At 38.1% G+C, this 21,120-nt stretch overlaps 2 protein-coding genes across 5 annotated transcripts; both read left to right on the top strand.

The window, feature by feature from the left end:
• Window positions 1-3,213: 3,213 nt before the first annotated feature.
• On the top strand, window positions 3,214-12,389 carry ptcd2 (pentatricopeptide repeat domain 2). 2 transcript variants are annotated; one of them, XM_008423632.2, is made up of 11 exons: window positions 3,214-3,341; window positions 5,214-5,306; window positions 5,385-5,514; window positions 5,604-5,721; window positions 5,818-5,896; window positions 5,966-6,057; window positions 6,589-6,702; window positions 6,796-6,870; window positions 6,960-7,073; window positions 7,178-7,430; window positions 8,048-12,389. In XM_008423632.2, the coding sequence occupies exons 1-10, from the start codon at window positions 3,227-3,229 to the stop codon at window positions 7,394-7,396; spliced, it is 1,149 nt and encodes a 382-aa protein (XP_008421854.1). In that variant the 5' UTR covers window positions 3,214-3,226; the 3' UTR covers window positions 7,397-7,430; window positions 8,048-12,389. The 2 variants fall into 2 exon arrangements, with proteins under 2 accessions (XP_008421854.1, XP_008421853.1); XM_008423631.2 differs by lacking the exon at window positions 8,048-12,389 and adding an exon at window positions 7,855-8,011.
• Window positions 12,070-18,950, top strand: cacfd1 (calcium channel flower domain containing 1). Of its 3 annotated transcripts, none has more exons than XM_008423634.2 (6): window positions 12,075-12,416; window positions 12,539-12,700; window positions 14,674-14,746; window positions 15,685-15,810; window positions 15,967-16,074; window positions 16,430-18,950. In XM_008423634.2, exons 2-6 carry the CDS (start codon window positions 12,592-12,594, stop codon window positions 16,518-16,520), a joined length of 507 nt encoding a protein of 168 aa, XP_008421856.1. In that variant the 5' UTR covers window positions 12,075-12,416; window positions 12,539-12,591; the 3' UTR covers window positions 16,521-18,950. The 3 variants fall into 3 exon arrangements, with proteins under 3 accessions (XP_017163418.1, XP_008421856.1, XP_008421857.1); XM_008423635.2 differs by having other exon boundaries at window positions 12,075-12,338; XM_017307929.1 differs by lacking the exon at window positions 16,430-18,950 and adding an exon at window positions 16,177-16,389 and having other exon boundaries at window positions 12,070-12,700.
• Window positions 18,951-21,120: the final 2,170 nt, after the last annotated feature.

The raw sequence follows: 21,120 nt of genomic DNA on the forward strand, positions 1-21,120 counted from the left end.
TTTTGTAAGCTTTTTTATGCATATAAACGTTTTTTTTGTTTTGTTTTTTTTTACCAATGGTGCCATTAAGTATAGACGGATCTGTGCTTAAGATATACAATAAAGTACAGACAGACAGAAGACAAATGATAAAGAAAAAGAAGAAATTGAAATTGATTTGAGAAAAAGTGCAAGAATATAAGTTTATTAATTTTACTGAAAAGAATGGCAAATAATTAGGATCCAGAGTTGAACTGATAGCTCTAACTATCCATTAACATTTCTAATATTTAAATATTTTACAGTTAACATCAGGAGATGAAGTTTTATTTTATATCTGTTAAAAAGCACAAAATGTCTCTTCCTTCTAAATTTCGTCAGCTAACTATTGCTGACAGATGAGCTAAAAGTGTTTTATGAGTTCTGCTTGCACTGTAGAAAATATCAATATTTAAAACCTCTATGTGCAAGTCTTCCCCTGCATTTATTTATTAATTTAACAATAATTTTTTTTTAAAAAGCTGTGTACTGTCTATTCAAAATGCCACTGTTGAGTATGAGTTCACATGTTTGAAATACATACATATCTTGAAACTGGCAGTTTTTTTTGACAAGACTATCAGACCATAACAATCTCATGACAAGCCCATGGCTATTTCCTTGTTACTTTAGCTTTCTCATGCAGCTGCAAGTGTGCATGTCAGGTTAATTGGCACTTTTAGTTTGACCTTAAAGTAGGTTGTTTATCACGTGCATGACTGCTCTGGTCCTGTGATAGGCAGGCAATCTGTGGAGGATATAAAGCTCACCTCTTCACTGGAGACAGCTAAGACAGGTTCCAGTCCCCCAAAGCTCAGAAGAAAATGAAGTAATAAAGCTTTAATAAATTTGAGATGCATTGAGCAGCTCATGTGTGTTTTAAGCTGACGCAAAAATAGCAGTTGTGCAGACAGTAATGAGAATCACTGTAATTCTATTTATTTTTATTTTATAAGAATTACAGCAAATTTCAAAAGCTAAATTACAATCTTCTGGCTTGGACATTAAGTGAACATGTTTTCTATTTCCTTTCATGTGCTATAATATTCTAAAAAAATTATACGAATGAGACAACATCCCAGACTTTCTCAATAAAGCATTCACCAGCAGGCATTTATTATCAATGTGATAATAGATCTTCCGTTTTTCTACAGATGGAGGCTTTGTCTTTTTCTTTCAAGGGCTGTCAGCTCCAGCTGTTTTCACGCTGTTCCAAAACCATTTCAGTGGGGACCTTTATTAGTGATGACGGGAGACCCGAGGCGCTTTCCAAAACCAAAGGGAAGTGCATGTAAGGATAAATCAAAGAAGATCTAAAAATTGTGGTCCCTCAGCTCAACCTGGCTGTTTGTCTGGGAAAATCAGACACTAATGTGTTACATTATCCAGATAAATGATGATATTTCTCTTTTGAATTGTTTGCCTCTAGGTACAGATGAGCAATTAGTATGGAATCATATTTATGCAGAGAGATAAATTGGGAGAGAAAGAGGCTCATGCACCTTCCAGGATGTCATAAATTATCCAAGGGACCTGTATCTTATTGGCTGAGCTATCTCAGCTGGATGGGCTGAGATCATGTTGCTAGGGCAACAGTGGGAAACCTCCCAGTTCTTTTTCTCTGCATTGTTGTTTATCATAGTAGTTTATTATGGAAGCATCCAATGTAAAGAGTTCATTTTTCAAAACTTACCAGTATGCATTTTTCAAAATGGTGCCAAATTTGATAGTAATACCACCAAAGCCTTTCCACCGCCTGTAACAGGACTTACAGAAAGCATTAACAAATCAAGATATTATTCAAATAGCTTGATTTCAGCAAGCTATTTGAACATGGCTGATACATTTTAGTTTTGAGACGTACATACTGGAAATATGCACTAATAAACAGTAAGAGTGTATCCTATTTTAAGGCATGGTTTCATTTTAAATGTATGATGACGTCAAGCCGTTACAAGGAAAATACAACAGAAACTTTTTAAGGACGCTTCTTTTCTGTTACGTAATCCTGTCAGGTCAGTGGGAGCACAAACCTAAAAAGGCAGGAAGTGGTACTTCCTGCAGCGTCCTGTAATGACGTATCTGTAGATCTACACCAGATTGACAGGATTATTTGTACGAGATTGTATTCCACTGTTTTATCTCAGAGCTCAAAATGTACAGTTAACCTTCCTATTTCATAGTTTTTAAATCATTAAGTCTATTAAAATACTTTCAGTAAAAGACATAAGCTTATTATAATACAATAATAAACTATAAAAAGTATTAAAATAAAATATTGAACATGAAAAGAATTATAATTTATTGCACATCATCAAGTAATATTCTTTTAAAAGTACTCATAGATATGTACATGGCATGAACTAGCTTTTCAATTGCAATAGTATGTAATGTCATCACTATTTTAAATTAGCTCTCAAAAGGGAATAGAATTGATAAGTAACAGATTTATGTTTTTAAACATAAAGACCATTTTAAAAAAGTGTAGTTTTGTTCATTGCTTTGAAATTCCACAACAGAATAACACTGATGGTGCAAGAAATAAAAAAGCAACACGTTTGTTTTTTTTTTCTTTAGTTATTTTAGTATAATATGTTTTTTTTCTGAAATTTTCCTTAAATGTGGGGGGAAATGTATTGATACTGTTTTTGTACAGATTTGATTCAGTTGCTGTTTTGATTTTTTCTTTTTTCTTTTCTAAAACTCTAAAATGTAAGTATTAATGTGGTTCTGTAGTTTAATAATAAAATAACCAATGGAACAATCTAAGTCTATCATTTTAAATGGCTATGTGTCTTTTGTGGATCTGGACAATTTAATTAAGAAGGGAAAACGTGGCTTTTTACGTTGTTACTATTATTTAATTCAGAAGTTCAGTGTGCACATTGTAATGCTTTTCTGAAATGACCAGAAATGGTATCACTGCGCCATCTACAGGTGGAGTTTGAGAAATAAATAAATTAACATTGCAGAGTGTGGCGCCATGTTGGAAGATACCAAACTCTATCTGCAAAACAGAAACTATCAAACTACTGTGATACTATTTGTTCAAAATATATTTAATATGAATGTAATCTCTAAATTATTTTAGGCAGTTTATGAATCGTTTTCAGAGCGTTCCGATGTAAACTTACTTATCAAAACTCGAATACGACGCCACACACCACCCCTTCTTTTTTTCATGTGTACGTTTCGGCCGACTAGTGTCATGGCGTTGCTGGGGACACTAGCTGCTAAATGTTGTCGGTCGTTACTTTCTAAACCCTGCAAAGGGTTGTTCTGTGGAGTTTTACGGCCAAGTTGGGTTCAGAGCTGCATTGGAGGTAAGAGAAACAAAAGGAAAACCGACAGCGACGGTCCTGTTTCATGCTACACATGATTGTGGAAACTTACAGGACAGGGTAAAGCAAGCACCGCCGTGTAGACAGCATAGCAAATGTTCATTCATAGTAAACGAACCAACTCAGAAATACTAGCATTTCCAAAAAGTCTTAACCCTCCTATTATGTTGCGGGTCAAATGGACCCGTTTCAAAGTTTAAAAATATTTTAAAAATAGTTGCAAGTATTTTTATTGCATGAAACTTTTTCTATTTGTCTTAATAGGTGAACTCTACATATAAATTGAAAATTTATTAATTTTACACATTTGCAGCCCCCCCTGCGKCTACKTGTTACATCGATACTGTTCGGGTCAATTTGACCCGGCAGTCAAGTTAAAGTGCAAAAAAAAGATTTAAAATGTCCAATTCTGTTTGTTTCCTTACAGCTATGAACCTTATTTCACCACACAAACACAACACAACACAACACACACACACACACACACACACACACAAGCCCACTTTCTCCCTACTCTCTTTACTTCACAATGAACTGCGAGAAAGCAGGTGTTCATACAACTTTTGACGGGAACCTATTCTGTTCCCGTGGGTAAACTCCACCCACACTGAGTGGACACTCAGTAGAAGTGGAGGGGAACATAAATACTCTCTGCATGACTCATTTATCTTGATTTTAATTGGCGGGTCAATTTGACCCGGAACAGTATGTGTGTCTCAAATTCAATTATAAAGATCACCCTTTGAAAAAAAATAAATAAATGTAATATACATTTTTTTTACCAAAGATCACTTTCAAGGAAATTATTGTTTTTTTGTGTCTAGGTTTTTATCAGTGGACATAAAAAATGTAAATCCCATTTTTTATGTCCAAATGAGTAATTGAGTAAGTTGTCGTCATTAATCCTTAATTTCTGAGAAATAAAAAACATAATTGCACAAATTTTGATTGAGATGTTTAGTATTAGAGTTAATAATCAGATAAAAAAATGTTTTGGAGGAATTTTTTGGTTCCTGACACTATTGCATGATAAAACACTCCCCGGGTCAAATTGACCCACGAACATTATTGCTATACCTCAGAAACGAACATAACAGGAGGGTTAAAGGCCTGAGTTGCTTGTAAAAGTTCTGCACTGACTGAGGCGAATGGAGTTATTGTAAAATATGTCAGCTGTCAATTCAAAGTGGCCTGGAATTTAAAACATTCCCACAAGTAATCATCTTCCGTTTTGTCGTTTAAACATCGACGCTTGAAAAAACAATATATTGAAATTTTTTACATTCGTTAATTTAATTATTGAAAGGGTTTCACCTCTGACTATGTTAAGCAGCATAGTGTTGCCAAACATCAGTCCTTTGTGGAGGCCCTTTGAACATTCTGTCACAAATACACATTTAAAGTTAACTTATTAGTATTGTTCAGCTCTTCCCCCATAGCAAAAGTGGAGAAAGCATAATAATTCAGTTTCATCTGTGAGCACGATCAGTTATACAGAAGAAACAACATGGGTCCCAGCACTGAACCTTGAGGAACTTCATGTGGAATTTTTAGCATCTGTGAACCTGTCTTGTTTATTTAAGCAGATTTTTTACATTTTTCACAAAGACAGTGATTACTGTCTTATACAATATGTTTGCTTCTTTTTTTTTGGTAATATTTGCTAATCAATATCATCTAATAATACACACAATATTCCGCATTACTTATAGCAGTTGTTGATTTTTCTAACAGAAAAACAGTTGATCTTCCTCTTGTAAATTCAGTCAGGTTTTGCAACCTTCATTTAATATGGAAATGCTACCAATAAAACAAACCACACTTAGTTTTACCTGTTTTCATTTCTATCCACAGCTAAGAGGCATTTGTTGTCGGAAGATGTTATCAAACTGCAGGATTTCCAGCAAAGAAAGCTAGCTGTGGCTCACCTCGTTACAGGATCAGATGGTGAGAAACTGTTTGACGCTGAGCCTCAGTTTTAATGTGAAATTAGCTTAAATTAAAATTGACAACACACCTACACAGGCAATTACATCGAGCTGTTCAGAGAGAAGATGCAAAGAAATGAGCTGATTCTGCGAGATGAACTGAAGCTGCTTCTCCACCTGTGTCAAACGCCAGACGATATGCTAGTAGCCCGAGAAGCTATCTATAGGTAAGTGCTACTCTGTCCCAGACACAAGTTAGGCTGAAGCCCTCACTATTTCTAGAAAACTAAAAATCCCATTTGTGAAATGTGAAAAGGTATCATGCGGAGAACCGGAACCTTTTGTACGGAGACTTCAAATTTGGCCCACTTTTCATGAGGCTTTGCTATGAGCTCGGCATGGAGGGAATGGCTGCTGCAACTTTAACTGATAAGGTAACAAGTCAAAACCCTGATAAATAACTACATTAAATTACAACACAAAATAGAAACAAATTGTACAATTAATGTTTTTTTTTCTACTCTGGACAGGATATGAAAGGCTTTTTCATTGATTCAACCACTTTTAACATCGCCATCAACATGTTGTTTGTTAAAGGCTCATATGAAAGTAAGGAATAAGTCACAGCGTACATGTATCATTGCATGGAGGTAATATTCTAAAAAGCGTTTGTTCTAGGCGCTATGGACGTTTTAAGAACAATGAAGAGCCAAGGAGTGCCATTCAACAAAGACACACTGACACTAGCCATTGCTACCTGCTATAAACTGGTAATGAATAAATTACAGTGCCTACCAAAAGTATTAGCACCCCTTAAACTTTTTCACATTTTGTCTCATTAGCGCCACAATTTGTGCTCTTTGATCGAGCAGTGCAAAAGAACTAATTTAATGTTCTACAATTGTGAAGAGGAGTGACAATATACTATCTGAAAAGTGTGGCGTGCATTTTTATTAACCCCCTTATCCTCAGTTTCCCAAATTAAAATTACATTAATAGTAAGTAGTTAATTTTAGACATTACAGTTTTTCTGAGGAAACAAATAATAAATAATTAGTTAATATTGACTAATTAATAATTAGTTGAATACATGTTTCATTAATGTATTACTTTGTGTTTTTCCGTGACGTTAACTCTAATTAAAATAAACTAAATCTACTGTTTCATATCACAAAATGTGGAAAAGTTAATGGCGTTTTATTGCTTTTGCAAGACGAGTGGTTTTTTTTTAAACATGCTTTAGCACTTTGCCATCGCAAGTTTGTCTTTGTTTAGAGTTTGATCTTTTTGTCATTTGTCAGAACACAGCAGAATGCTACAGAATCTGTATGTCACTAATAGATGAAGAACAGACCAAAGGCCAGTTCATCACTCGCCATGCATATTGTTTTGCTGTAGCATTAGCACTCAGACGGGTGAGTTGGATCTGTGCTCTCTTAATGATGTGGCAGAAATGCGTGCAAATAGTTTGAAAAATAACCCCCTGTTTTCTTCTGTCTTTGTGTCAGAATGACCTAGAAAAGGCACACTCTATATATTCACAAATCATGAGCACTGACAGCAAATTGTGTCAAAACTTTAAAGTAAGTATGCAGCTCGTCTTTGCACTGTATATATATTTATTGGCGGTTTTTGGTCAGGTATGCATATTTATGTGTTTTTCATGTTACAGGTTATGATACTCGCCATGTCAGGAGATGTTTTAGGGGCTGTTTCTGTGCTGTCGACAGCCATGTTGCCCAGTAGGTCGTTTTTTGTGAAAAAGCCAGAGTTTTCCAAGGAAGTGGTAAGTGATTACAAACGGTGTCAGATTTGTCACATGACAGGTTGTAATGTAAAAAGGTTCTAAGGCATATGGATTGTTTTTTTTTTCTATTGGCTGGTTTTCAGGTCGATTTGCTGCTTTTGAGGAGTGAAGGCAGACCATTCAAGATGAAAGCGGAGCAGGTGGTGACTCAGCTCGAACAGGCCGGTCAGGTGACCCAGGAGACCCTCGACGACATGCTGTGCCGTGTCCCGACGGGGAAGAGGAAACCGGTTATAATGGAGGTGGTGAGGACCAGCCGAAGGACCCGGGCGTCTCTGCAGTCCAATCTGTTGTCAGAGTGAAGCCAGAGACGAACACCTATCAACTCTCTCATTGGTGATGAACTATAATGTCAAATTTCTGGGATGTTATTGCACCCTATTCATATGGGCTCTGTTGCCAGCACAATCATGAAAGCCAGTGGTGGTTATTTCACGCAGATAGAAACATGTTAAATTCAAAAAATAAGACTGAAATAGTCTTTTTTTTTTATTTAAATTTTATTTTAAACATTGAAGAGCTTTTTCAAAATTTACCAACTCAAATCTCTTCATGTTCCCATAATCTTGGGGTCTGATCATGTCTTCAACAAAAAGTAGAATAACTAATGGTTATTTGAAGCTCTAAGAAAAGGACAGTGTTTAAATCAAAACTGATACTTCCTGGAGTCAGATCAATAATCTGTAGATATATTGCACATCCCCATTTCCTTTTGATTATCCATCTCTGAAAGAAACGTATGTTCTTGTTCTGCTGACAGGTATTTGGCTCCGTATCTCGTCTTGCTGAAACTTCTGCAAGAAGAATAACAGTATTTGCTATATCTGCTTCCAAGAATTTTGTATATTCGGTATAGATGCATGAGCGAGTGATTAAAGGTGTGCAAATATTTAATAATAAAATAGATTTGAAATGAACAAAATTAAGAATTTCTTTGGTGTCATTGTCGCTAGGGAGGAGAGGACGCTGGCGCTGGATGTTCGCCGCTTCTCCCACCGCTTCTTCGCATAAATCAGGTCATATCGTGTGACGTAAGTCGCTCTGCTGTCATTTTCTTTGTCTTTGGATTCTTTCCTGCTCCGTCAAGTTATGCTGTGGATTTCATTACACTGCTTGAAGATCTGCTGTGGAACCGTGAGTCTGCTGTTAGCGGTTAGCTCGCTACTAGCCTCTTCCGGCCGGACTGGCTCGTCGATGTTGACCTACTCCGCCTCCCAGCTGTTCGAACTCAACAACCGTTCTGTCCCTCCTTGTGTTTCCATCCTGAAAGGACTCTGCCTCTTGCGAAGACCTCGCTAAGTTCACAGAGGCTCTCGGAGGAAATGTGTTTATTTTTGGCAGGCTGGGTCCGGCTCTATGGCTTCCTTTTGGTCTGCCGAACGTGCTGCACATCCATTACGTCATCAAACCGCTGCACCTGTAGTCCCTGATATGGCAGGAGGTGCACGTCGCCCGAAGAGGCAGCAGAAACGTGGAGTGATTTCCAGTGTATTGAGACCTTTGCAAAAGGCTTCTGTCCCAGCCAACGTTATGATGGAACGTTTCAATGTGCAATCCTTATCCAACAAATCTTGTCTGATCAATGATCACATCCTGGAGAAAAACTTGGACCTCATGTGCCTAACGGAGACTTGGGACAAACTGGATGTGTATTGTTCCCTGAATGAAGCCTGTCCCTCAGGTTATAGTTACTTGCAGAGGGCCCGTCACTCGGGCCGCGGCGGTGGTCTGGCTGTTATCTATCGCAGTAACCTAAAACTGTCTCATCTTCAGGACGACTTCTCCTTTGAATGTTTGGCTTTTAATCTTAAAGCCCCGTTCCAGGCGAATATTACTCTGCTTTACAGGCCTCCAAAACCTCATGTTTTATTTCTTTTAGAGATGCATGACCTTCTCACTTCTTTTTGTGCCTGCGCCGTGAAAAATTTTATTCTTGAAATATTCGCATTGATGACTCATTTTCTCCTTTGGTGGCAGATTTTAAGTTTCTTTTAGACTCGCTTAATCTCATTCAGCATGTTGATGCCCCCACTCACAACAGGGGACACATTTTGGATTTGGTGATCAAGGACACTATAAGCATTAGCAACCTGTCAGTTTATGATCTGGGTGTTTCTGACCATAGTGTCATCTCATTAGAAATTCCCTCAAGTTTGTCTGTTTCGGACACAAAACGTTTTTATTCAGTTCCGTGATATGAAAAACATCTCTCCTGAGGCTCTGTCCTCTGACCTTCACTCTCTGTCTGCTATTAACCACCTATCGGTAAGTGATTCTGTGGACTATTACAATCAATCTCTCCAGGAGCTTTTGGAGCTCCATGCTTCTCTTAAGTCGAGACTGGTGTCTTTCTCCCGTTCAGCCCCTTGGTATACTAGTGAGCTGCGGAATATTAAAACCGCTGGTTGTGCTATTGAGAGACGTGTAAAAAAATCAGGTCTCTCTGTTCACAAACAGGCATACAGGGAACATCAGAAAGCATATGCCTAAAGCGCGATCTAAGTACTATTCCAACATTATCAATAGCTGTCCGGGAAATTCTAAACAGCTTTTTTCTACAATAGTTCACCTTAATCCCCACAAACAAACGTATGCTGAAGATATGACTCAACAATGCAATTTGTTTCTGTCATTTTTCAAAAACAAAGTTCCGTCCTGCTCATAGTACTGAGACTGCCCTGCTAAGAGTTACAAGTTGTCATGGCTGCTGATTCTGGCAGTACTTCCATCCTTGTCCTCCTGGACCTCTCTGCTGCATTTGACACTGGACCATAACATTTTCCTACATCGTCTGCATGTGGAAGTCGGTCTCGGTGAATCTGTCCTGGATTGGTTTCAATCTTTTCTTTCTAACAGGCTGGAATGTGTTTGCCCTGGCAACTCCAAGTCCCAGGCCGTTAGTGTGTCCTGTGGTGTCCCACAGGGGTCAGTTCTAGGGCCTATGCTTTTTTCTCTTTACATGCTGCCTTTAGGTAAAATCATTAATCCGCATAACATTTCATTTCACTGTTATGCGGACGATTTACAACTTTACATTAGAACGGGATCATCTTCTACTTCACCTCCACTTACTGCGCTAACGTCCTGCCTGGAGGAGATTAAGAATTGGATGAACCATAACTTTCTTCAGTTGAACTGTTCCAAAAGCGAGGCCATACTGATCGGAATGCCTCATCAGGTTCAGTCCTCGACTCTGACGAGTATTTCGTTCTCTGGATAAGACATTCCCATTTCCTCCGTTGTTACAAACCTTGGAGTTTGAATGGACTCCCATCTCACATTTGAAAATCACATTAAGCACCTGTTTAAAACCTGTTTTTTTTCCATCTTCGCAATATTTCCAAAATTCGTTCGTCTCTCTCCCGTTCGGATGCTGAGATCCTCATCCACGCCTTTGTCTCCTCCAGGCTCGATTACTGTAACTCGCTGTTTATTGGAGTCCACAGAAAACACCTTCAGAGGCTTCAATACATTCAAAACAGTGCTGCCAGGATCCTAGTGAGAGCTCGTAAATTTGATCACATCACACCTACTCTTTACGAGCTTCACTGGCTTCCTGTAACTTATAGGAATCAGTATAAACTTGCTCTTATCACCCATCACTGTCTATAGGGAACCTCACCGGATTACCTGAAGGACCTCCTTATCTCACATTCAACTTCTAGATCCTTACGATCCCAAGCCTGTAATCTTCTCCACCTTCCTAGATCAAGACTAAGGACTATGGGTGATCAAGCATTTGTTGTGGCTGCTCCTCGTCTATGGAACTCTCTCCCGGACTATCATTGAGCCCCGCAATCATTGTCCGATTTTAAAACTGGCTTGAAAACCTTTCTTTTTAGACAAGCCTACTCCACTCTTAAATGACTGTCTTTTTTTTTTTTTATTGTTTTTGATTGCTGATTTTAGTTGTTTTTAGCTGCACCGTGTAGCACTTTGAGATTTTTATTAATGAAAAGTGCGTTATAAATTAAATTGATTATTATTAATTGATTATTGTATGCTGAGTGTAAAATCATATGCAGAGGATTAAACTGAGGGGTTGCAAAATATTACCAATAAGAACCTTCAGAATGGTCACGTGCCAGTAGTCTCTCACTCTTAACTGATTTAAATCATAGATAAAATTTTTTAAAGATTGTTTAAAACAATGTAGGCATGCACACATACAAAAATTAGGGTTTTCTCATAGAACATGAAGTTCTACTGACACTTTCTAGCTTTATGGAGGTCAGAGTTGTTCTAAAACCTCAGACAATCCAAGTGTACAGAGGGATATTGCATCAGAACTGCTCTTTCCCCCAGTTCAACATAATGGATTTGCAAAATGTCAAATATAGAAATGTACATATTTTTAAAGGTTATTTTTTTTAAATAAAGGCCAATAGTGTCATTAAAAATAACATTTTTAAAAACGCACTTTTCTGTATTTGACATTTTACAAATCCAAAAACCCAAATCTGACTTCTGAAAGTGTATCAGTAGAACTTAATGAAACACAGTGAACCAACACCAGCAAATGACATGGCTCTCTACAATCCATGTTCTCTGTGTACCTTTTACTATCATGTTTTCCTTCCACTCTACTTTCCTTTGTGATGGTTGATGGAGCCTCTTTGAGCAATTGCTCATGTTTCAACATTTCTGTGTTGACATAATTTTTTTGGTGTTATTTACTATTCAATTATTTTTTTAATCCTGCATTTTGTAGTTGTTTTTTTCAGTTTCAAGCCTACTCATGGAAATAAACAGATCGAACAGGCCTGAAATATATCTCTCTTTTTGTACTCTTTGAAATTATTTTCAATAATACTTTTTGACGCGCTAACATTTCACTGATTACTGCTACGTTTGTGCTTTGGAAACATTAATGAAGCACAAAAGTAAACCTATTAAAGCTAAACATACAGAGAGCTGTGTCGACTGTAAACAAAGGATGACGCATTTTAAGCCCCTCCCACCACGCACCGCTGACGCTGGCAGAGCTCCCACCGTGAGCAACAAGACGAAGCTGCTTTTATTTAATCCAAACCCGTTGAATTGACTCTTAGCCGATGTAATAAGGTGTTTCCATAAGATATTTTAGTAATTTATAAGGCGTCTTGGGAGTTCCAGGACATTTGCGTCGGTGATATCCGCTCCTAGCGGCAGCTGGTGGCGATGCTACTGCTTGTGACCATCAGCTAGCCCAGGCTTAGCTGGCTCGGAGTGACGGGGACAGAGAACCGTGGGCGAAGGCAGCTGGTAACATCAGGCAGCTGACACCAGCACACAAGAGGAAAATATATATATATATACACACATATATATATATATAAAAAGGTTAGAAAGTTGGAATTGTATCTGGTTTCACCGAACTGGAGCGTAGTGGCGTATTAGGCTAGTTGGCAGCTGGTTTTGTTGCCTGGAGCGAACTTAACTTGGATATTATTGGGTGGTTTCAGGCTGTGAAATCTGCCTGTGGGTGTTTGAAAACGGTAGCAGAAAAAGCCCCACAATGAGCTCCGAAGAGACAGCAGCGCCCAGCAAAGCCGCTCCGGATGATGATGGCATGACCTGGTGGTACAGATGGCTCTGCAAAATCGCTGGGGTTTTGGGAGGAATATGTAAGTAGCTGTCAGTGTCCTTCTGCTGTCTTCAAGTTTATACATTTTATATAGTTTATTTGCCAGACTACATATATTTTTTGGTTTTCAGGGGAATTTATTCTTGTCCTTGTGATTGAATTATTTCTTTTGTGTATTTACTCATGGCTGTGTTGGGACAGGATCCGTTTTGTGAGTGTGACGTTTGAGCGTGTAAACACTGCTTCATCTTTTGTCCCTGCTGCTTGTTCATTGTCCCCTCACTGCAGCAGGGCGCCGCCAGGTTTGTTTGCTTTCCCCCCTTTCACCCAGCCTTAATACTCTCGAAGAGGAGTGACACATAATCAGATTTGCTGAATATTCCCTTCAGGAAAAGCACAATCCATCTCGGATAGATTTGGTGCTGCCTTTGCGGTTTTCCAGCAGCACTGCAGCCCTCCGTCCCCTCCCTCTTTCCTCCCCAGTGACACCAGAGTCACAGTCCCTGTATCACATTAACCACTGCATATTCAATGGCTTCTGTATTATTAAGAGGGACAGACAGTGTAAGGGAGCAATGGTCTGCTGCGTGTTTTTTTCCCCCCAGTGTTTGAGACAGTGTGAGGGCCTGGTGCTGAAGCAGTTCTTTTCAAATAAAGTGGATGGTGAAAATACAAAAGATAGGTGGCAGGTGGGCTCATTTCTTTTTTCAAGTAAATTCAAATGTCTTTAATATTAAGATGTACATAATGTTTGTTTTTAGTAGGCTGAAAAATCTTCAATTACATTTAGTTCAAGTTGTTTTATATTCTGCCAATTCACAACAAATGTCATCTCAAGGTAAACGTGTCCATTTCAGATCCATTTTCCAAATTGGTCCAGATTCAGTTAAAATCACCTAACATTTTCAAATACTTTGATTCAGATCCAGTTTCATGCAGTTCTTCTGTATTTATATCATATTATATTCAGTGATATACATTTGGGTTGTTTAATTCCAGTTGAAAAAGCATATCAATGGCAGCATCAATGACCATTGAAATGCTTAGATTTTTTTTTTTTTTTTAGAAATATTTTTCAGGGCTTTATTTCTGTCATCCTGGAAACCGCGGTTGCGGTTAAGCCATGAATAATTTTTTCAAATTTCCACCCCAAATATAGCCTCACGGAGCCATGAGGCTATCCTGGAGTACCTAGGATAAAACACGTTTCTTGGTTTACAGTGACTTTTTCCTTCTAACTGTTGAATCGTAATTGATCTCAAGCCTTATCCTTATTTAGAAGTTACTGCAGTGCAGTAATTGAATGTCAGAGGAGTTTCTCATTCTTTCTATTTTTCTGCTTTTATTTGCTGTATCTCACGCGCCTCTGCAAAGTGAGATTATGCCAGTTCTCACCCTCTCCCTCTAATTCCCACTCTGATCATGTTTCTGTGAGTTTTCTCACAGCTTTCCTAGAACATATGAACACGACACTCACGTTTCACTTACCTCAGAGCTTTTTTTTCTCCAACATAATTACTTCCAATCAGCTCAACACGTATTTGTTTCTGATGGTCTATATATGTGGTCTGTATATGTGGTGTTTTTCAGATGTTGTTCAGAATAACCCCTCCTGCACCCTGCTATTAAAGCTAAGAATAAGAAAAGTTTAAAAAGTTGTTAGTAAAAATTTGCCATTCTAGTCATGAAGTGGTTAGTCTTCATAAAATTCAAATTTGTTACAGTTATTTAAAGTGAAAGTTGTGATAAAACGTTCCAGGTGTGTTTGGAGTGTAAAGGTGCTGATTTCCAGAGACATCCTGCTGTTTCCAGTACTTGTCATGTTTTTATTAAACACAGAAGTGGCTGACGATCTCTTTCGCAGCTTCACCGTTCATTTAGCGATCCCCTCTCCTCTGAGGAGTTTACCGTACAGATCAACGTCTTGTGGTGCGCCATAATATTTTGTGTCTGATCTGCCACCTGTTTTACCACAAAAAAGTGGCCGTCTCGTTTTGTCTCCTCCGCATGCAGCCTGCGCTGTCTCGGGAGTGTGGAACTGCGTCACTGTGAACCCTTTAAACATCGCTGCTGGAGTATGGATGGTGTAAGTTTCTCAAGTTGTATTCGGAAATTTTCACCTGAATGTGATTTTTTTTTCTTTCTTTTCTATTTTGTTTTGCTGAGCACAAAATAAAAATAATTTTTTTTTCCTAAACATTAACCCATCCAAGCAGAGCAGGTTAAAATTTAAATTTAAGCTGTTTTATGCACCTATTTACTAGCAGGCATGGCCAGTACTCCAAACTGGGGTGAAAGTTCACCTTCCACCAGGACGACGTCAATAAACCTACAGCAGAGATTGAGTGGAATCTTTTATCAGTGCTGGTTGATCCACAGCTTTTCATGTTTAGGTGTTTCCCTGAGGCCACACACCTGATTTGAAACGATAGCTGATTAACATGCTTCTGCAGGAGGGAGTGTAATTATTTAAACCACGTGTGCAAGAAAAGCTGCACGTCTGAAACATGAAGGACAGTGGGGCCCTGACGACCAGGATCGAGAACCACTGCTTTAGATGGCAGTATATTCTAAAAGTTAGGGTGGCCTAGTCAAAGTCCAGACCTAAATCTAACTGGGATTCATCGTCAAAACGTAAAAATTGAGAAGCGTAGATGGAATAGAATGTCTTCATTGTACAATCTCATGTGTATTGAGAGTCAAACCTGTAGCTTCAGGACTCACATTTAGAACAGAACATCAAATATTAAGCATTAAAGCCAAACGGGAAAGTATGTCTGTCTGAAATCACAAGAAAAGCCTTCCAACAAACACACCTGAACAGAGCCACTTGTAATTTTGTTCACGCCCTCTGTTTTGCGAGGCATATTCATCATAAATATTATGCTAAAGACATTTTTTTTTGGACAGCTTAATTGTTATTTTCTCTTCTCGTTGATTTGTGTCTCTGTGTCTGAGATTGGCGCGCTGCTCCCAATAATTCCCTGTTCTGCTGTGCTTGTGGCCCCGCCCTCTCGTCTCAAGGTTGAATGCCTTTGTGCTGTTCCTTTGTGAGGTCCCATTCTGCTGCCAGTTCATAGAGTTTGCAAATGCGATCGCAGCCCGCGCAGACAAATTCAAGCCCTGGCAGAAAGCCCTCTTCTACTGTGGGTAAGAACAAGCATCCATTGTCAAAACGGCTGACGTCCGAGAAATCTGGACTTTTAAGCCTAAACACTTATGCACAGAAGTTTTGTTTTTCATCACTTCTGCATGTTCTAAACGTTTGCCATTTGTTTAATGTCCTGTTTGGTCACTTCTCCTCAGGATGGCCCTGTTTCCCGTGTTCCTGAGCTTCTCCATTACAACGCTGTTTGGAAACGCCATCGCCTTTGCCACAGGAGTTCTTTATGGCCTTGCATCTTTAGGCAAAAAGTGAGATGGTGTCTATAGGTTAAAAGCATGCAACACGTTACGCCTTTGTATTTAAACATGTCATTTTTTTTATTTATTTCCCAATGACTCACTTTATAACAGGCTCTCACGTTAAGGGCAGTTTATAACATTTTAATCAGTTAACACAATGCCACTCTAATGACCTTCCCTGTTTTTGATGCAAATAGGTTTAAACTGAGTGAGTTTTGTACTAATCCATTCTAACTCTGATTCTTGTATACTTGCTTTTTCTTTATTTTTTCCACTTATTTTTATTACCACCCTTCCTTCGCATCCCGTTTCCTCTTTTTCTTCTTCTTCTTCTTCTTCTTTTTTTTTTTCCCTGCCATCTCAGGGGAGACGCTGTGACTTACGCCAGACTGCAGCACCAGAAGCAGGGAGACGAAGAGCGGACGGCAGGGACGGTAAACGGAGCTCCGGAGTGAGGAATCTGATTCTCCTCCTGCCCTCGTCTTGTTTTGCAGTTTTTACACTTGGACCTCTCCGTTCATCCTACCTTTTGTCATGTTCTGATTTTCCAACACTACATAGTTGTTTATTTAACTGCTTAGTTTAGTGCATTTTTTTTTGTTGCTGTTCTGAACCAATACTGTCAACAAACATCGAATTGATTTATTTACCTCCAATCTAAAAGATGGAATTCATCACCATGGCTCAACACTTTTGAGGTTATGCTTTAAATTCTTCCTTTAGATTTTAGTTTTTTTTTTGTTTTGTTTTTTTAGCAAACATTTGGGGGTTTTGGGGGTTTTTTTCCTCAAAGCCTCCCAGTAAATTACACGTGAAATGATTGTGATAGAAACACAATTGATCTCAGCTTGTTCAGGCAATGTAGAGACATGCAGTGCGGGGCAGAAGCTCACCAGCTAAAGATTTGACATTTTTATTATTTACTAATGACAGTATGACCGTTAGAAAGCTGTAAGAACTGAGTTTATGTTCTTCAGAGGGGGAGGAAAGGAAAACCCATTTACAGTGGTAGTTATCCCACCAGCTGAAACAAACAAATTTGACTGTATAATATATATTTTTACATGAAACCGCCACCTGACTTGGAGAGAAAAGCCAAACTACAGAGATGTGTGGCTGCATTTTAGGGAAAATGGAACTCTGTTGCTTGAAACTACTGAGTCTTACTGGGGATGTAATAATATTAATGCCAAAATGGTACACATGCAGAAATGCTTCCGTTATAAAGTTTGAGTTTATCAAAAAGAAACCACAGGTCTGCCCACTACATGAGAGTTACAATGTTTGATGCTTTTTGTAACAAAAGGACAAATTTAAAATAGGAGTAGAGCAGTGCAGTTTCATAAATCACAATGATGTTTGCATTTAGTTTATTACTTGTTTTTGTGGTTGTGCTGGTTTTTATTTAAAACTGACATTATAAATGATCCAATCAAGCCAGATACAGTTAAGGAAACTATGTTTAAAAAGGGAATAGCATTTTTTACCGCATCACGATAGTCTCCTACAGAAAAATGTGAAAATGAGCAGGGAAAACATGAAAACAGGCAGGTGGGTTTCTTTAGGATAATTTGGATAAAATCTACAGTGAGAACAATAATTAAAAAGTTTTTTTAAACCTGGTGGTGTGTTGGACGAAGAACCAAGTTTATTTTCATTGGCAGTGGATGTGCTTAGAAATGGCGATTCAATGTGTTTGAGAACTTCAGGACAGTTTCCAGTGTGAGTTTATGCTTCTTCAGTAATTCAAATCTATTTTAAAGCTTTCAATGCGTTTTCATCAGGGGTGAAAGTAAATATGGAGATCTCTGTTTATTCATAAAACTTAAAGTGTTTCCTTAACCTCTTCACTGTCTTTTTGTCACAGCTTTTGTTACCTCTTTTGTTTTAATTTGTTTTTTGATCAAATGAGAAATCTTGTATTCCCTTCACTTTTTGAACAGTTTTGACTTTATGGGCTTTGATCAATTAAGTCTCAGACTCCTGAGTTTTTAACCCATTTCAGCCAAACCTGGAGCTCATAATAGGAAGATGTATTGAGGTATAATAACATGGCACACAAAAACCTCTGAACAGTGGCTTGTGGGCATTTATGAACAAAGGCAAAAGGGATTGAATGTATCTGGTTTATCCAAAGATTTCCACACGGTTTCTTAGTTTTGTGTGGGACTTTTGTGTTCTTTTCTTTTTTTTTTGTATTCCCAGATAAGCTGATTTAGTGTAGCTCAGCCTGTGTAGCCTATAGGGAGCTGGGATGTGTGCTCATTTGTAAAACATTTTGTAAAATTGTTTTTTTTTTTTTTTTTTTATTCTTTCTCTGTTTCTTTATACGAATTGGGTCATTATTACCAGTTTAATGGAGGGAAGTGTTTTTCTTCAGGGACTGCATGCCACTCATTAGGCAAAGTGATGGTTTTCCTTAGTCATGATAAGCGAGACGGAGATTGTACGATTTAGCTGTTTTTATTGCCTTGCCCCAGAAAAACGAATGCTGCTTGCATGTGTCTCTTATCCTTTGCTGTCTAAAAGTCTCTATTCTGTCAGTTTCCGATTAAGTTTTATTTAATGTACCACCAGGGACAGCTCTCAGGTAACATACAGAAATAGCTCCAGCTGCACGACTTTGAAACTACCGTGTCACTTTAGCCAGTTGAAATACTTTAGCAATCTCCGGTGTTGGTGAATGCTTAACTGATGATTACTCTCCTGGTCCACACGCATTTGATTTATTGTCTTTATTTAGTTCGAGCGATTCGCCCGTTTGATTCATCTGTTTCCGGCGGGTGTTTAATGCCGTTTTAGCTGTAAGAGGTACGTGTACAGTCATTGTGTGTTGTGATGTGAAGTCTGATTCTGAATTTGGTGAAATAAACTTGCTACTACCAGTGCTGGGTTTGCTTGTTTTTGTGTGTGTGTGTGTGTTTGTTAAATTTTTCACAGAGTATTCATGGCTTAAAATGGAATCACGCAAAACCAGATTTATTAAATCTGGCTAGCAAGATTAACTAGCAAGGCTAAAATTAATCACAGACGGATTTCTGAACCCAACTAGTTTTTGACATCCCTCTGGATTTAGTAAAGGGTCGAACAAAAGGTTTGTGCTTAAGATTTTCTTTTTGCGATTTTGCTTGACAAAGTTGATCCTGATCAAATCCATTATACTCTGAATTTGTAAAAATGCGGATGTAATATGAAAACATTCACTAGGTGCCATTTCAAAATGATAGGATTTTACCAGAAAGTGGCAATATTACTGATTACTTCCTAACTAGAGAGCATCCACTAAATCTAATCATTTCCCATCTTGAAAAGCAGTATGTCAAAGTGTTATTAATTTTATTTGTCAAATGTGCTTTTCCACACGGAATAGCTACACTACAGGGCTTCCAAATGTATTCATTAAAAAGAAACCTGTGGTTCAGTACTGGCAAAAGAAAAAAAAAGAACAATGCACTGATGAGCATTTTTATTGGCAGCCTGTACATCCCAGGTAGAGAAAATCATCAAAACCCAAGATGTGTTCTACATTCTTGGAAGAAACTACATTTTTATTGATATTTATTTATTTATTTAATTATCTGCTCCACTTTAAAGAGAATCAATGTAATCAGATCACTTTTAGGTCTAGTGTTACATCAGGACCACAGCACATTACCAGAACCTCTATCCTATGCTTCTAATAGGTTGACCTGACCATAATAGTCCTCAAAAGACATTACCGTAATTGCAGTGATGTATGACCTACTGTTAGAAAAGAGCCGGGGCATCACTTCAGTGCACAATCTAATGTATCATGAAAGGACAAAGCCTGACTCTGGTAACGTGACATCTACATAAATTAGGCCTCATGACTACAACTCATAGATTATTAAGGGTTTTCTTATCATAAAAAGACACTTTTGGGGTGGTATTGATGCACAATCCTTCAAGTTGTCCTTTAAGACCCATAAAATCTGCTCTGAATAAAACTCAGTCACATATTACATAACTGAGAGGTTTAAAAGAAAAAAAACCCATCTGAATCATCTTTCTACAATTGACAAAAGAAAGTTGCTCTTCAAAACAGACTCCAGATTTATCAGAGCACTCTTCACATTGTGCTTCTGTATCACTCTGCTATTCCTGGCAGCTGCAGAGAGTCGTAATGTAGTCACAAATCAAGATAACCCAGGTCGTTATGCTCTCGTAATTTATCTCTACACCCCAGATAAAAAGCCTGATATGTAACTAAAGAGAAATAAATTATGGGAATTAAAATCTTACAACACCGTTGTATTCCCCCCCCTCTCGTGAGAGGCGCGTGAGATAATACACTTCAATATTCTTCTATTTTCAAATTAGCAGCTAATAGATACTTTTTAAAGTATTTAGGCTTTAAATGTTAACAAAAAACACAAAATAACACCTGAAAAAAACATCTAGTGTCCTGCAGGAATCCGAGGAGGAATGCTTCTGTGTTTAGTTGACCACAAAGTCCTCAGCACTAATATATAAGACAAGCTACTCAAAACTATGACAATGTATAGCCATGTTGTGTGTTTGATTATTTTTGAAATTCGCTCTGACACAAATAAGTACATGTAAAGAAACAACAATCCAGATTTATATAAAGTTTTCCAATACTGGCCAGATTTTATAACCACCACAATAAGCAGATCTTAATATGATTTATCAACAAAGCACTTCTTCTGTCTTCCAAATCTAAATCTACTCCAGACCAGGCCTTCAGATTGAATGGGTTTTCAAAAACACTATCTGTAAACTGTATTTTGATTTTAGTCACCTTTGGAACCAACAGAGGGCGCTGTAAGTTAACGTTGATCATAGGCTGGAAGAGTAAAAGCTCTTTCTTTTGCAATCCACAAAGATAATCATGTTTCTGAAACCACCATACTTCATTGACGTTTCAAGATCTTTGCAGGTGGGACACGTCAGAGTCCATCAGCAGCCGCAGCCTAACAAAAGCAGAGCAAGAATCAACTCGGCATTCCTACCATTTCGTAACTTAACTGTGTGAAAGGGAAGTGTCAAAAAGGTGAAATAATTTGTGACACT

The sequence above is a fragment of the Poecilia reticulata genome, linkage group LG12, assembly GCF_000633615.1.
Source record: "Poecilia reticulata strain Guanapo linkage group LG12, Guppy_female_1.0+MT, whole genome shotgun sequence".
Taxonomy (NCBI): Eukaryota; Metazoa; Chordata; class Actinopteri; order Cyprinodontiformes; family Poeciliidae; genus Poecilia; species Poecilia reticulata.